This window comes from Diospyros lotus, chromosome 5 (assembly GCF_014633365.1).
Source record: "Diospyros lotus cultivar Yz01 chromosome 5, ASM1463336v1, whole genome shotgun sequence".
NCBI lineage: Eukaryota > Viridiplantae > Streptophyta > Magnoliopsida > Ericales > Ebenaceae > Diospyros > Diospyros lotus.
This window is the reverse complement of record NC_068342.1, coordinates 18,723,545-18,739,819: the sequence shown is the minus strand read 5'-3', so window position 1 is coordinate 18,739,819 and position 16,275 is coordinate 18,723,545. Positions and strand designations below refer to the sequence as shown.

The 16,275-nt window shown below is 34.9% G+C and overlaps 1 protein-coding gene across 1 annotated transcript; it reads right to left on the bottom strand.

Annotated features, from left to right (window-relative positions):
• Positions 1-6,664: 6,664 nt before the first annotated feature.
• Positions 6,665-9,595, bottom strand: LOC127802473 (uncharacterized). The gene is made up of 2 exons (XM_052338307.1): positions 7,597-9,595; positions 6,665-7,312 (listed from the first exon to the last, which is right to left on the bottom strand). Exons 1-2 carry the CDS (start codon positions 9,503-9,505, stop codon positions 7,176-7,178), a joined length of 2,046 nt encoding a protein of 681 aa, XP_052194267.1. The 5' UTR covers positions 9,506-9,595; the 3' UTR covers positions 6,665-7,175.
• Between the last annotated feature and the right edge of the window lie 6,680 nt (positions 9,596-16,275).

Below are 16,275 nucleotides of genomic sequence, written 5' to 3'. Positions count from 1 at the left end.
AAAACATCATCAATTTATAACAGCAGAATATCCTTGCACAGTTGCACAATACAAACTAAACAGTATACTACTTATGAACATAGGTTTCTATGGATGCTAGTGGTGGTATTATTTAAACCCCACTAAGGTTATCCTTCCAAGGCCATTCAAATAATAGTAATGACAACATTACTATTATTTGAAAGAGACTAATTTTGATAATATTATTGTAATGTAACAGGGAGTATAAGTGTTATTACACTGGTACTTCATTTGAAATGACAACCTCAACGTTCTCGTCTTGCAATGCACGTAAAGTCATACTCCTATATGATATTTTTGTAATTGATCCTTGATTTCATGTGTTGGGTTTCCTAATTTATGTACATAAATGCCCTTTCCAACTATAGTCTTTAGTCTTTAAAAATATTTAAATTAAATTAAAATTACTCTTTAGTCTTTAATCTTTAAATACATTTAAATTAAATTAAAATTACTCTTTAGTCTTTAAATACATTTTAATTAAAATTACAATTGTCAATTGTATTAATTTAATTTTATATGGCAAGAGAAGAAGACACAACTCACACCACAAATATCCCTAGTGTGGATGATAGTTCAAGCCCTGCACTACCAATAACACCAACCCAAGATAGCCAACTAGAAAATGATAGAGGTACAACATCACTTGGTAAGGTAAAGAGAAAACCAATAAGAGTTAGGTTAGAGGTTTGGGATCATTTTACCAAGTTTACAAATTTAGAGGGTGAGATTAAAGGGAGATGCAACTATTGTTCTAAGGAGTTCCACTGTGATCCCCAAAAAAATGGGACTACAGCTTTAAGGAATCATATGAAAAATTGTAAGAAACACCCTCATGCATTAGAATATCGTCAAATGGAATTACATTTTCAATCAACTGCAACAGGGGGTGGAAGAGAGGGTGGTGATAATGTTGCTTCAGTGGTTAATTGAAAATTTGATCAAGTGCTCGCAAGAAAGGCTTTAGGTCGTATGCTGATGGTAGATGAGTTACCTTTCAAGTTTGTTGAGCGTGAGGGGTTTAGACACTTTGTGAATGTTATTTGTCCAAAATTTCAGTTTTCTTCACGTTCGACTATGACGCGTGATTGTTTTGAGTTATTCAAAGAAGAGAGGTTGAATATGACGAATGAGTTAAAAAATTCTTGTCAAAGAGTTTGCTTAACCACTGACACTTGAACTTCAATTCAAAGGATTGATTATATGTGTTTGACAGTGCATTATATTGACAATACTTGGATTTTGAAGAAAAAAATCTTAAACTTTTGTCCAATATCTAGGCATAAGGGTGATGCCATTTCTCAAGAAAAAAAAATGGCAAAATGGGATACTAGCATTATGAATGGACAATATTTGCATATGGGGTGTGTAGCTCACATTATAAATCTAGTTGTAAAAAATGGGTTGAAAGACCTAAATGAATCGGTAACAAGAGTTAGGGATGCAGTGAGATATGTTAGACAATCCCCAATAAGATTGAGAAAATTCAAACAATGTGCTGAAATGGAAAAAATTGAATGTAAGGACTTGTTATCATTAGACGTTGCAACTAGATGGAACTCCATCTACTTGATGTTAGAGACTGCTCAAAAGTTTGAGAGGGCTTTTGAGATATTAAATGAAGAAGATCCTTGTTTTAAACTTGATTTTAGTACAAGTAATTGGAATACTGATTTGAACCAAGTTATTACTATTGATGGGAGACCGAAGTCAAAGGATTGGAATAAGGTTAGACTTTTTGTCAAAGTGTTGAAACATTTTTATGAGCTAACTTTGCGAGTATCAAGTTCATCATATGTCACCTCAAACACATTTTTTTATGAGCTTGGTAAGATGCATTGTCTCTTACAAGGGTGGTTGGAGAGTGACGATTTTGAAATGGTGGAAATGACGATAAAAATGAAAGAAAAGTTTGATAAATATTGGAGGAGATCCATACAAAACAAATCACTTAATTTATATTGTTGTGGTATTTGATCCGAGATACAAGTTAGAATATATGGAATATGTACTGAAAGAGATGTATCAGGGTGAGAGAGGAGTTGGTATAGTTTTGTTATTAAAAAATTTCCTACATGCTTTATACGAGGATTATAAGAAAAAGTTGGGACCTCGAGGTGATATTGGAGAGCCATCTAAAGTGTCTACTCCAATTGTTGTGGCGGATGACGAAGATGATTATGAAAATCTATTTTTCTCTCACTTCAAAAAACATAAGTGTGGCAGTGGTAGTGGACCTACAATTGTGCTTTCGAAATTGGATAAGTATTTCAGTGAAGTGTGTGAGCCTCCAGCTAAAGAATTCAACATTTTGAAATGGTGGAAAGCAAATTGTCATAGGTTTCCTATTTTGTTTTCGATGGCTTGAGATGTATTGGCAATTCCAGTTTCTACTGTTACATCTGAGTCTGCATTCAGCACTGGGGGTCAAGTACTTGATCCATTTAGGAGCTCTTTATCTCCTAAAGTGGTTGAAAGTTTGATTTGTACCCAAGATTGACTTCGGTCATCTACCACCCCAATAAGTGTTGAAGAAGACTTGGAGCATGTTGAATAACTTGAAGAAGGTAAAACTCAGTTTTACTCTTTTTTAAATTTACTTAAGAGTTAGTTCAATACATGTTACTTTGATATTAACTAATTAATTTTGCATAATGATTTTAGAATTGTCAAAAGTTATCATAAACAGCAGTAGCTCAACGTCCAATATGGAAATTTAGATTTTTGATTTTGAAGTTCTCATGCATTTGTAAGTATATATGTCAAAGCATAGATTTGCAGTTTATGCCTCTTTTGTTGAAACATTTAACTAATGTTATTCTTAAATTGTTGTTTGCAGTTGTTGTTTATTCTGATTCAAGCTTGGATACTAGATTTGGTTGGAAAAGCTGGAGATAAGGTTTGTTTTAGTACTGACTGTTGTGCCATTTTTGATTTTGTAGTTGTTGCTTATACAGAAACATTAATTGATATGGTTTTAGAATTTGCAGTTAAACATTTAACATTTAACTGTTGTGCCATTTGGTTGGATACTGTAGTTGTTGCTTATATCTCCACTGATATGGTTTTAGAATTGGTGCTGTTACAACATCACTATGTTTTCCCCCATTTTTTTTATTACTTACCCCCTTTATGCCATTTTCTAGGTTGCAAAAGAAGCTTCTGACATAGTATTAGCAGATGACAACTTCAATACAATTGTTGCTGCTGTAGATGAAGGCAGATCTATTTATAACAATATGAAGGCTTTTATCAGGTACATTCTCTATCAATATTCTTAGCTTTCAACTTTTATCGGATTCCTTTTGTTATTAGCTTGATGGTTTTAAGAAATTTTCATTTTGATATTCTTTTGTTGCACATTTTCTCTCGTATGATATGAATCATTACATTGCCAATAATCTTTCACTATGTATTTGTTTCTTCCCCATGTATTCTCTTTTATATATTGCTTATTCTTTTTGGCAAATGTGGATACGCTTTGTGAAGTAATTCTGTGCTTTACTAATGAGGTGGTTTTTGCCTGTTTCCCTTTTCTTCCGAAGGCCATGTTGTTTGTGAGAGATTTACTAATGTAATGGAATGGTAAAAGAGGAAGTATTTCCCATTCCTCTCATTTTTATTTCATTACTAAATCTCTCCCCAAGCATAGCCTAAGTAGGGTGCACTTGACCATGTTTTTCAAACTTGGCTTAAGCAGAAATAAGTGTTCTATTTAGCCCATTTTATTGTTCATTTTTCTCCTTTTCTAAGATTTGCAGTGGAGATATGGTTTTAGAATTTGCAGTTGTTGATTTTAATTGATATTATTGAATTTATAGTTGTTGATTTTAGAATTTGTTTGTTTAAATATGCTAGTGTGTTTTCTTATGTTTCAATTCATGTAGGTTCCAAAGAGCATAGTTGCTGATTTGTTTAAAGGGAATTGGCAATATAGTGCTTTCCAAATACTTCATTACCGTGAGTTGCTTATTAATTTTCTATGTTGTCTAATTGCCTTACAATATGATCAAGTCATGTGTGCATTAAACCATCTTCAATTTTGGGGAGCATTCTTCTACTTTTCTCTCTTTTCTTTTCTTTAACACTGAGAATAATGTTAAGATTCAATTTTGGGGAGTATTTTGATGACTTAGCTTAGTGAATCTTTGAGCATTGGTGATTAATTCCATGATTAAGCTTATAATTGTGATTGTTTGATCTCTCTTGATTATTCAATTATATGTGATGATCTCGATTGCTATGGTATGATTTAAAAGGAAGATTAAATGCTACCTTAGTGATTGCATTATTCTTGTTTCAATTGCATCTTAATTATTCATGAATGATAATTTACATTGAGCACTTTATGTCATGACCTTATTGATTATGTACTTATCAGTGAATGATTATGTGAAAGACATGATTATTTATGATTTTTAAAGACAGAACTATTTGTTGCATTAACGGTATGCAACAATTTGGTTGTGTTTTCTATTTAACTTAGTGTCAAATTCGGTTAGTTTGGTGTTTATTAAAGGTTTCGGTTAGTTCGATTTTTATTAAATTCGGTTCGGTTCGTTATGGCTATAGGCTAGGTTTTTTGGTTCGGTTATCGGTTCGGTTAGACCACATTGAAAATCGGTTTAAATCGGTTCGGGTATTTCAGTTAGTGTTTTTGTTCGGTTCGGTTATAGATTTAGCAGTGGTTCAGTTTGATTATCTTAAAACTGGCCAGTTCGGTTCGGTTAAACCGAATGCACACCCCTAGAAATGAGGTACAAAAAAAAGGGAAAGGAGGAGGGATGTATTTAGGGTTTAGGGTTTAAAATTTAAAATTAAAATAAATATAAAAATGAGGATATAGGTAAAAGGGTATTTGGAACTTGTCTTTGCGTTGGATTTGCAAATAGAGTTGATTGGGGCCTCGTTCACCTCAAGCTAAAGGTTTGGTCATGGCTTTCTAGTGAGAGGGAGAGGAGAGAAATTTAAGGGTATCTTAATCATTTTAAAAATTTTAACGATGATAATGAGTGTCCGGCGTAACCCATTCATGAAAAGAACAGGGCAAAACTCAGAAAGTTTACCTGCAATCTCTAATCTTGGTCTGAAATCTTGGCATTTGGCGCTCAACAACCTTGAGCTCATTGATTTCTCGCCTTTTGCCCTGCAATCTTGATATGGCGTCCTTAGCTTCAAGAAACTTGGCGTTCTCCTTCTTGTCATTCTCCTCAAAATCTAAACATTCGTCCGGCGACAATGACAGGAAGGAGAGGATCACAACGAGGTTGAGCTCCGCAATGAAGGATGTTTTTGTTCCCACAGATGCGTCACAGTCGCCATCCTCTCCCTCTTCTTCGTCTTCTCTCTCCGCCATCCCTGCTTCTTCCCGGTTCATTTCCATTGCATATTCTGCCAAATAGCCTCTAATTAGCATGACAAAAGGCCATCACCATTTTTGCATTTTCTTTTGATGGGTAATCAAGATTCTATACAGCCTAGAGATGAGGTGCTGTTTTGGCTCCTGAATTCAACATGAGAAACAAAACTGGCCAAACTGTGTTCTTCAATTGATTCTCTCTATTTCTGAAGTTTCATCTCTAAACTGGGTAGCTGTTCATTTAATCAGAGACCAGAAGATGAACCAGAAAATGGGAGCATTGTCGACAAGTGTTTGGCTCAGAATTGGATCCCTGCTAAACTAGGTACATGGTTGGTTAGTAAATGGCTTTTGGCCATTAACTTAGATAAGCAATTTTGTTTTTCTGAACTTTCTTCCCTTCATTCTAAAACTGTCTTCTGATTATTGGCTCAGTCTGATTGCTATTATGTTAATGCCCACTTTCCTCTGGAAGGGGTTACCCTGAAATGCTTCCCTTTCTGTTGCAAAACCTTATCAATGGCCAGAATTGATTAGAGTTCACTGGTCTTTCTTTCCCTTTTAATGGGCTCTAATTTCATATCCTCTTCTACTTTTTGGCTAAAAAGAATAAATAAAAGAACATTTCAAAATCAAATTACAAACTCTGGTTTTTTAATTTTTTTTTTAAAACTCAGATAGAGGGGGGTTGCTTAGGTAGTTGGCGGCTAATGTAAAACTCATTAGATCAAATATAATGAATATTAGACATTAAAGATTTAGAATTCACATAGCTGACGTTACTAAATGGAATTAAGACTTATGATTGCTGTTGCTTTAATAAACCTATTTTTATTTGTGATTGGATTGTAAATCAGAAAATATGTATTTTCTAGGCAATCTATTGACCATTAATCAGCTTCCCTTTGCTTCGTCAAAGTTTAGTTGCAGGCAACAGTTGCTTTGATAACTGGTATCTGCATTTACCATTTTGTTATTTTGCAATAGATTAAATTGGTGCAATCCATGATTAGGTGATGCTGATTCAGATTCGAACTTTCGAATGTATGCAAACTGATAGGTATATTGTATTGGTTTCCATAGATATCTGTGGGATGCTGAGTTCAACAGGGATGCTGACACTTGAATTTGTTTTGCGCATATGTATGTTCATCCATTTATCTTTTGCAAAACAGAAAAAAACAAAATGTTCATAGGTCTTTGAATGAAATGAAAAGCACTTATAGATTTGTGTGTTCAAATAGTATGCTCCATTAATATGTTGGTTTAAGACAAGCAGAAAAAATCATCTCTTTCTGTTTCGAGTTGTGCCTTGTTGTAAAGCAAGGGTAAGGGTAAGGGTAAGCGAAAAGTCTCTGAGAACTCCATCTTTCTAATTAGAGAAAAATGTGGTAGGAGTAACGTAAATGTAAGTGGGATCCATTTATCTTCTCTGGGTATGATGAAAGAGTAGCGGCAATGACATATATATATATATATATCTAGATATATATTCTATCAAAGAAAGAGTAAACCTCACAAGGCAACATATTTTCATCATGTTCAAGAACTTCAGATTGTAGATATTCAACAAGAACATTCTCATTTTTCATAATCCGCAAGATATAGGTTTCTGCTGCAATATGGAAAAATAGCCATAGCTAAACTTTTGCCTATTCTGAACCATGAACTACATTGAATAGATTTTGTGGTCATTTGGAGTTTGATTTGGTAAAATTACATGTGTGTGTGAGTTAGATCAGGCCAAAGCTCTTGTAATGTTTAGTACATTGGAAAAGGGAGACAGTTTCTACTATTAGAGCTCAGAATCGGAGGAATGGCCAGAAAATCTTCTTGGTCTCGGAGTGGAAGCCAATAGCTGGCTCTCTGAATTCATCCTTCTTGCGCAGTTGAATAATTGTGGAGGCCTTGCTGTCCTCCCTTTTGGTGTCCCTGCCAAACAAACAAACCTTCCTTCAGTCCACAAGTTTTCTTTTCTTGTTCCAAGTACAAGAAAAATAGGGCAACAGATTGAATTATAGAACCAGTAACAGAAGGGAGGTAAGCAAATAGAGTTATGCTTTTTTTGTGTCCATTTGTTGAGAAGCGCAAAAACCCGTAATGATATTTTTGAAAACGTCCCCTAAGACTGTCACACCGTTCTTGTAGCATTTTCTTGTATGGAAGTGCTTTAAGAGTTTCATTTTTGCTAATAATTTTGACGAATGTACCCGTACCTGGAACTTTGTTGGCTCTCATATCTGGAGATTTCTTGGACGAAGGCAGTCTCTTGGCTGGAGTTTCAGGGGAGGCAATTGGCTTCCTTCCTCTTGGAGATGGGAGTGGAGATTGGAATGGTTCATCTGCAATTACACTCTCATCCCCACAAGCTGAGGCTCCATCACTGCTTGATTCATAGATGTCTTTGTGATTTGGATTTGTTTTCTCCTTCTCCACAACTTGGTAAGCGAACATCTGAAATGGGATTTGTGAGATGGACAACAGCTCTGAATTCCCCCAAGAGGGGAAGTTCCTCAAAAGGCTTGCCTCAATGTCACAGTAATCCCCCGCTGGGATCAGCACGTCTGGCTGGCTGTGCTCGGGATTCATCACCAAGAACCGCTTAATGTACCGAAGTATTCTGCAGATTGATGAGAAGCTTGGCCTTTGGCTGGGATCAGAGTGCCAACATTTCTTTGTCAAGTTTGTCAGATACCTAGGCGAGGAGAAAGGGAACAAAGGCCTCTCTCCTGTCCTAATGTTTCTGCTCATTTTATCGCCTTGGAGATGGCTATCCTCGAAGGGGACTTTCCCTGTCAAAAGCTCAAAACAGATCATTCCAAAGCTATAAACATCGGATTTCTCACTGAATCTAGAATTCCCAATGCTTCCCAGTTGTTCTTCCTCTGCTAAAATCTCTGGAGCATGCCAAATGAAGGGGAGAGCCCCATTCTGATTTGAGTTTGCCTTTTGGGCAATTTTGACGGAGGATGAAGGCCCGAATCCTGCAACCTTTGCATGCAAGTACCCTTCTGTGGAGGCAGACCTTGCCTTTACAAGGATGTTAGAAGGGTTCAAATCTCCATGATAGATTTTCTTCGAATGAAGATATTCCATTCCTCTTGCAATCTGAAGCATGAGATCAACCGCGACAGCAAGATTGAATGGGAACCGCTTCTTTGGCCCAGAAATCTCCCTGACATAGCTGGACAGATCCTTGCTCATCAGCTCCATCACCAGAAAGCACTCTTTCTTTTCATCATCAGTGAATCCGCAAAGCATATGCATTATGTTTGGATGAGAAAGAGACAGCTCGTTAGAGATTGCTTCCATGAATGGTTCCATTTCCCCAAAGAAGTGTCTCAAAGCAAAACTCTCACCCAACCATTGAATTTCCTTGTACTGGCTTCCACTCCCCAGCCTTCTCTTCACCTGGTAATCTCTGGAACCAACCAAGACCGACGATGGCAAGAGTTTTCCATTCAATGGCCCTGACCCATCTAAGTTCTTGATAAGAATATCACACAATTTCTTCTCATGCTTTGTTAAACCCGAATTCCTTTTCTCTCTGATCTTATTGAGAAGTACCCATTTATCTTCTTCCCAAACTACAGCTACCCTGTTGCAGAAATCCTGAGGAACCGCGTATTGCTTTGCGAATCTCCATTGAAACAGCTTGGGATCTTTGCAGTCTTTCCGATACTTCATTGAGTAGATAACTCTCTTCTTCTGAATCTCATCATGGTCCCATCCAGACATCTCCCCAACACATTCAATTGCTTCAATGACAGTGGGAATGCAGGAAAGCAAATTGTGGATGTGAAATTCCACACAATCTGTGTTTTGGTAGAGGCTGATGGCTTTAGCCCACCAGTCTTTGATTTCCAAGCTTTGCCTGATGTATTGCTCTCCTTCTTTAAAGATCCTGTGGAGCTCTCTCAGTGGATGCTCAAGAACTTTCCATTTTGTTTGTTTCTCTTCAAATTTCAGATTCTGTCTCATTTCCTCTGCAATGGATTCATAAGCAAAGCTGAACATATCAAGCAGCAAGCTGCATTGCCTCTGGTTGATTTGTATATCATCCTGGAACACCATCAGGGCCTTCATGCTCCCGACGGCCTCTCCGATCTGCCGGAATTGCTCCATCCCCAGATTGGAAGCTTAAAAACAAAACTGAACAGAAAATCTGGGATGGCAATTGCAATTGTGGGCGATCAAAGTTGTAAAGAATGATGAGAATTGACCTACATTCATGAACAGCGTTGGCATAAGAAGAGAAAATTGAGGATTACTGAGATCACTCACCAAGAATTATGGACAAAGGAATGTGGAGATGGATTAAACCAACAACTATCTAAACTGGGTTTTGGTTTTCTTTTGGAGAAAATCCGGGGAGATGAGGGAAAGTGTGCTGAAACATCAATCTCCGTTGAACTGCAGGCAAATTCCTGCCAAATTTGACAAGAATTTGGAAATGTGATGAGGAGAATTCCGAGTGAGTCTCATGGAATGGCCCCAAGACCAAGAGGGCGAAAGTTCGTCCCCTTGGTTGATTCGATCATACAGATTCAACACAAGCATCACGGAAGAATGAAAGTCTATTAGATTGCCGAGAGAACGAACTTTTTCAGGGAGTATTTTCTGAACAACCAAACACTTGGCAGTTACAAATATTTCTCTCCTCCCAATATCTATGTAACAGGTTGCCTAATTTTTTTTCTCAATTCCTGCTGGAACTTTGCCAATTAATCACTTGAAACTTTGAAACTAGATTCAAAGAAAAGCCATTTTACAGAGTAATTGAAAGGGTACTCAAACAACATCTTGTATTCATAGATAGTGTATTTGGACGAATTTGTATCCATCAAAAAGAAATTATCATTTTGACAAAGATGTATGGGAAAATTAGTTTTTATTTTTATTTTTTATTCTTGCAAAAATTTATGGTTGAAGCCCAAACAAATAAAGCAACAGTAAGTCACCATTTGTTTCAAAGTAAATTGTTTGCATTTGAAAAAAAATAAAAATAAAATTCTATCCTTAAATGCAAGAAATATTAAATTTGAATTTATATATAATTGTTGTGGGATGACCTAGAAAAATCAAATCTAAAAATTCAAAAAATTTCAAAAGTATCCAAGAATAATGAAGACTCGGATGACCCCAAAGAGTCTTTTGGGCAAGAGTCTTCCAGAGACTTCGAAGAGTCTTTGGGCCAGCCAAGCTCTTAAGCTCATCTAAGTCCAAGATTTATTCGAAAAGTCTTCCATGCCCAAGTCACTCGATGACTCTGAAGAGTCTTTAGGGAAACCCATCAAAAGGATACTTTTCAGGACATTTCATTTTCAAATGCACCTTTAGGCCCTCTGGCCTCATCCACAGCTTTCTCGCCCAAAGAGTTTTTCGGGCCATATCAGCATGCCACATGTCACGTGGCCCCCACCATCAGTGCCTATAAATACCCTCGGGTACATGTCAAAAAAAGAGAAGACCCAGATTTAAGATCGAAAGACTCAAACCCAAGTTTTACTCCAAACCTATCGGGAGACTACCCATCCAAAGACTTCCATTTGAAGACTCACCCGAAGCCTCACACAACATACATACTTCATTTTGTACCATGACATCACCGACTTAAGTATCGGAGGGCCCCCATGGGAGAGCTCCCTGCATGCCTTCTAATTGATTTGTGTGTTGCAGACCTATTTGAAAACTAGCTAATTGAATACTTGAGTCATTAGGGAGCAAGTTTCCTAAAGACTCCCCCACACGACCATCCGAAGACTCAGGGAACCCTCTTTGCTATCCCAGGAAACAGATCGAGCCTTCCCATAAGGAACCTGCTCTCTCGGACAACAGATCGAGCCACATTCCAATCAGACACCTGCTAACTCCCCTTGCCGTCACGAACCTTATTCCTCACCTCTTCGCTAGGGCTCTACTAAGCTGTTTCCTAGTGTAAGACATAATAGACACCCAAGAGGGGATGGGTGAATTGATTTTCAAAACTTTTTCAATTTGAAGCAATTTTATGCACAGAAAAATGTTAAACCTTTTTAGAGATTTTGAAAAAATAGTGATAAAAGTATCTATTGAAAGACTTAACTTCAGTTGATTAAGGAAATAATGATGTGAGTATGTTTTGAGTGACAATGAAATTTCCAAGATCAATTTTAGAACAAAAATTGCAAACTACTTGTTATGGGTATTTTCTAGACTACTTCTTATGGGTTGGACTCGGCCTAGCAGGCCAGCCCGATCTCCCAACGCCCAACGGGCCCAAGGCCAAGGTCGTCAGAATAGGGTCGAGCGTCGCCGAGATTCGAGCTTAGATCGCGGGAACCAAATGAGCTCCCAACAATGTTGTTAGCTCGCTAGTTGAATCGTTAAGCTCGCATAACAAGAAGACTGCGGAATAATCGGAGACGATATCCACCTGCCTTATCTGAGGCAAACCAAATCACAAAAATCACGACGTTCGTTCCTAATAATTCGAAGACGATAAGGAAACGCCATCCACGAAGCAAAATCCTTCTACATTTAGAACTCATTCAAATTGTAAACACCCCACTCTATAAATAAGGGTCGACAACCATTGAATGAGACATGAGCAATAATATACTGTTACTCTGTCAGAATTATCAAGAAACAGTCGTGGACTATGTATCGTTCTGGCCGAATGATTAGTGATCAATTTTGTAAAAATTTTGTTATAATTTCACCCTTATTTTGATCTTAAAATAGTTTAAATTGAATATTATTATGCATTTTGTGATTTTGTGCATGTTTAAAATATTAATATAAAAATATATATAAAATATATAAAATATAAAAAAAATAAATATAATATATATAATAATATAATAATATAAAAATATGGAAAGCCCAGGCCCAAGCCCAACACAAGTAAAGCCCAAGCCCAAGCCCAACACAAGGAAGGCCCAAGCCTAAAAATATGAAAAGCCCAAGTCTCACAAATTGATGACATCATCGCTTACATCATGGGTTGGAATGACATCATCGCTTACATCATGGATTGGGATGACATCATCGCTTACATCATGGGTTGGAATGACATCATCGCTTACATCATGTATTAGATATTTTATTTATCTTTGTATTTTTAAATTAGTTATTTTGTTTTTCTTTAGATATTTTGTATTATTAAATTATATAATTAAATGGTCTCCATTGCATCCTAAAGCCTATAAATAGAGCACTTGGGGTTCATTTGTAAGAATTCAATTTTTCTATAATGAAAGTATAGTTTCGTTCTTAGGATTTCTCTCTCAAATTTTCACTTTAGTTTCAATATAGTTTTGTTCTTAGAATTTCTCTCTTAAATCTTCAACTTTTGTTTCCATATAGTTGTATTATGTTATTCAGATTGTCTTTTTATTATATACCGCCTATATGGTCGGTTGAATATTGTCTTTCAATTATTGTCTTTTCATTATATACCGCCTATATGGTCGGTTAAAAAATAGTCTTTCAATTCTTATCTTTTCATTATATACCGCCTATATGGTCGGTTAAAAAATAGTCTTTTAAATACTATCTTTTAATTTTCGTCATTTAAATTCCTGCCAATTTATTTAAAAATGAAGATAAGTAGCTAAAACCAATCTTGGGTTAAGGCAAAGACAGTGTCTAACGCCAATGATTCCCAAAGAAAGTTACGCTTCAAGTATGTAATATTAATCTGATTTAATTTGAGCAGCGTGGGTATAGTGTATCTTTAAGTTTGGATTGAAGTATAAGCCTAACTTAGAATTTTCATGCCACGTATGGAGATTGCTAGACCTGGAAATGTTTTCATACCCAAACCCAAATGATTAATCTATATCTATAACTTCTGTCTGGAATATAATTCAATTTATGGTAATTACTTAACTTAGAATTTTCATGCCATGTATGGAGATTGCTTAAACAAGAATTATCATTATCTTGAACTTAAAATTACTGACAGAGCTGCAAAACTTAATTCAGATGAATATTACTGATCTTTTTTATTAAATTGAGAATTAATTGGTTTTGGCACTGAAATTGTCTTGACCCAAGCTACTTAAATTCAGTATTAGTTTAGTTTTAATTCTTACCTTTAAATCATCTTAATCACCTCCTAAACTCAAATATTTTATGATTTTTACTTTCAACCATAAATAATCTCCCTGTGAACCGACTCGGACTTACCGAAATATAAATTTAAAATTGTACTACACGCACACTCGTACACTGGCGAGTATAATCGCCCTACACCTGCTTTAATAAAAGGATTGACGTCTGATGAATTTGGTTGTAGTTTTGATAAATAAATGTGTAGGGTAGCGTAGCAGTCACCGAACCACGTAAAACTTCCTTGCGTACAGTTTGTTCTTTGCTCTATTTGTTTCTTCTATTTGCATTCGTGTTTATTCTCTCAGTGCGAGCTAACGAATCACGATCGACTAATTCCGAACGTCAACACTACTATAAGTGTTGGAAATAAGAACCTCACTTGCTGAAATGTAAGATAAAAGTAAATAATGCAGCACACACAAATTTTATAGTGATTCGACTCAACCAGCCTACTCTACTCCCTTGGTTTCTTCCAAGGATTTCAACAATCTACTGTAGCTTTTACAGGATAAGCTAAAACCTTTGCTTTTCAATAGCTTAGCAATAACTGAATATAAACAGCTTTTATAAGGAGCAAATAGAACCTCAAGCACTAACCACAATAAGATAAGTGAAATATACAAATTTAGCACTTTGAGAAATTTTTACAAGATTGAAATCAAATGATGAAAATAGTTTCTCACAAAGAAAAAAGAGATGGAAAGAATGTGAAAGTAAAAACACTCTATCTCTTTTGCTAGTAGAAGATGTATGCTTTCGGAGTTCTTTGACTCAAGGTAGGAGTAGGAAGAATTCAAGAATAACTACTTCTTCTTTATCCTCTTCTCCTTTTTATACTTGTTGTTAAGAGAGTGATATTTGTAAGAAATAACTATCTTTCTCCTCAAAATAATAATTAGAATATTCAAAAATCAAGATAAAAGACTATGAGAAAATTTAGAGCACTTTTAGAGCCTTAACGGTCAAAACTATGCATTAAATGCACTTGCAATAACTATTTTTTTTAAGTTTCAGCACACTCTTTACTCGAGTACAAACTGAGGCTTACTCGACTAAGTTTGATCTTTACTCGACTATATAGGTTTTATAATCGATTAAGTTTTATCTTTACTCAACTAAATTTTGTTTGTACTTAACTAATTTTGAGCTGCAAAGACATGAATTAAATACTCGATTACAAATCAAATTTAATCGATTATACAACAACTTTTACTCGATTACAAATGAAAAATATTCGATTATAAGAGAATAATACTCAATTACTTTTAGCACTTACTCGAGTGAATTAAAATTAAACTCTTACTTGATTACAAAAATTACATAGTCGATTAATACTTCAAATACAAAGACACAATCTCTGTCCAAACAAAATTATTCGACTATGGTATAGAAATACTCAATTAAGATAAGATTTTACTTGATTATACTCAACTCTTAGTCGATTAATGTTCAAGTAATGAAACTTGACATTTTTCTTAAATTAATTACTTGATTACAAAATTGATTTAATCGAGTATGCTTTGTCATAAATTTGAAAATAAGTTTACTCGAGTAGAAATTTACTTAATTATAAACTTAAGTACTCGATTGCTTTTGATCTAGTCAAAACTTGTAATAAATACTTGATTATAAGAGAATAATTAGTCAAGTACAAACTCACACATACTTGAATACATTTTAACTTATAATCAATTATATGATATACATAATTGGCTTACTCAATTATAATAGAGTTTATACTCGATTAAAACAATGAGTACAAAGACTCAAAAGCCTAGATCAACATTTTACTCGAGTAACATAGAATATTTACTCGATTAATGTTTTGATACACTTGATTGGATTATTGGATTTAAGATTTACTTGATTAAGATTTAATTAACATATATTGTTTTAAATATCATTATCAAAACAATTTTCTCATCAACATCTAATATATGACTTAACATAACACATTAAACCAAAACATTTAGAACATAAGTGTTATTTGTGAAAATTAGTTAAAACTAACTTTCTAATCAAATTGGTTAAAACTAACTTTCCAATCACATTCACTTGGCTACATAGAAAGCCTTAATGGACTAAGATATTCCTTTCTATATCAAGGAAATACCATTCTACTTAGCACATAACATGACATATTCTATAGAAATACTATTACCCAAATAACTATTCATTCAAATACAAACACATGAAACACACATAAGTTAAATAGCTTACTTGAGATAGAACATATAGAAGATTGTAAATACGTTGAGCACAGTATATGTTACTCAATAACAAAGCACAACATATAACACAAAGATGCACTAGCTTGATCATCATCTCATTTATATTTTACAAAAACACATATAAGTTAAACAAAGTATATATATGATTTCTATTCTATAAGCTTTAAACCATCATACACATATATGAAAATTATACATTTTAAATCCAAAACATTATTACTTTAAAACACTTGACAACTATGAATTTATAGCAGCTTAATCAAATACTACTAAATTCAATAAATTTTAAATTCTTTCAAATGCTTGAATGATTTTGTTTATCTAGCAACAACCATTCAATATTATGAGTTCTTCATGTGACGATCCTCCCTTGAAAAATCCCGCCACCAGGGGAATCTGAGAGAAAACGCCAAAAGATTGGTAAAGAGGAACACTAAGGAACAAAAATTCCCATTTTGATATACATAAAAGTTTTGATTAATATAGTTGAAGCAAACTAAATATTCAAGCTACACACCTACTTGATACAACACTAGGGCCATACATATTGCATTTACATTCATTGTC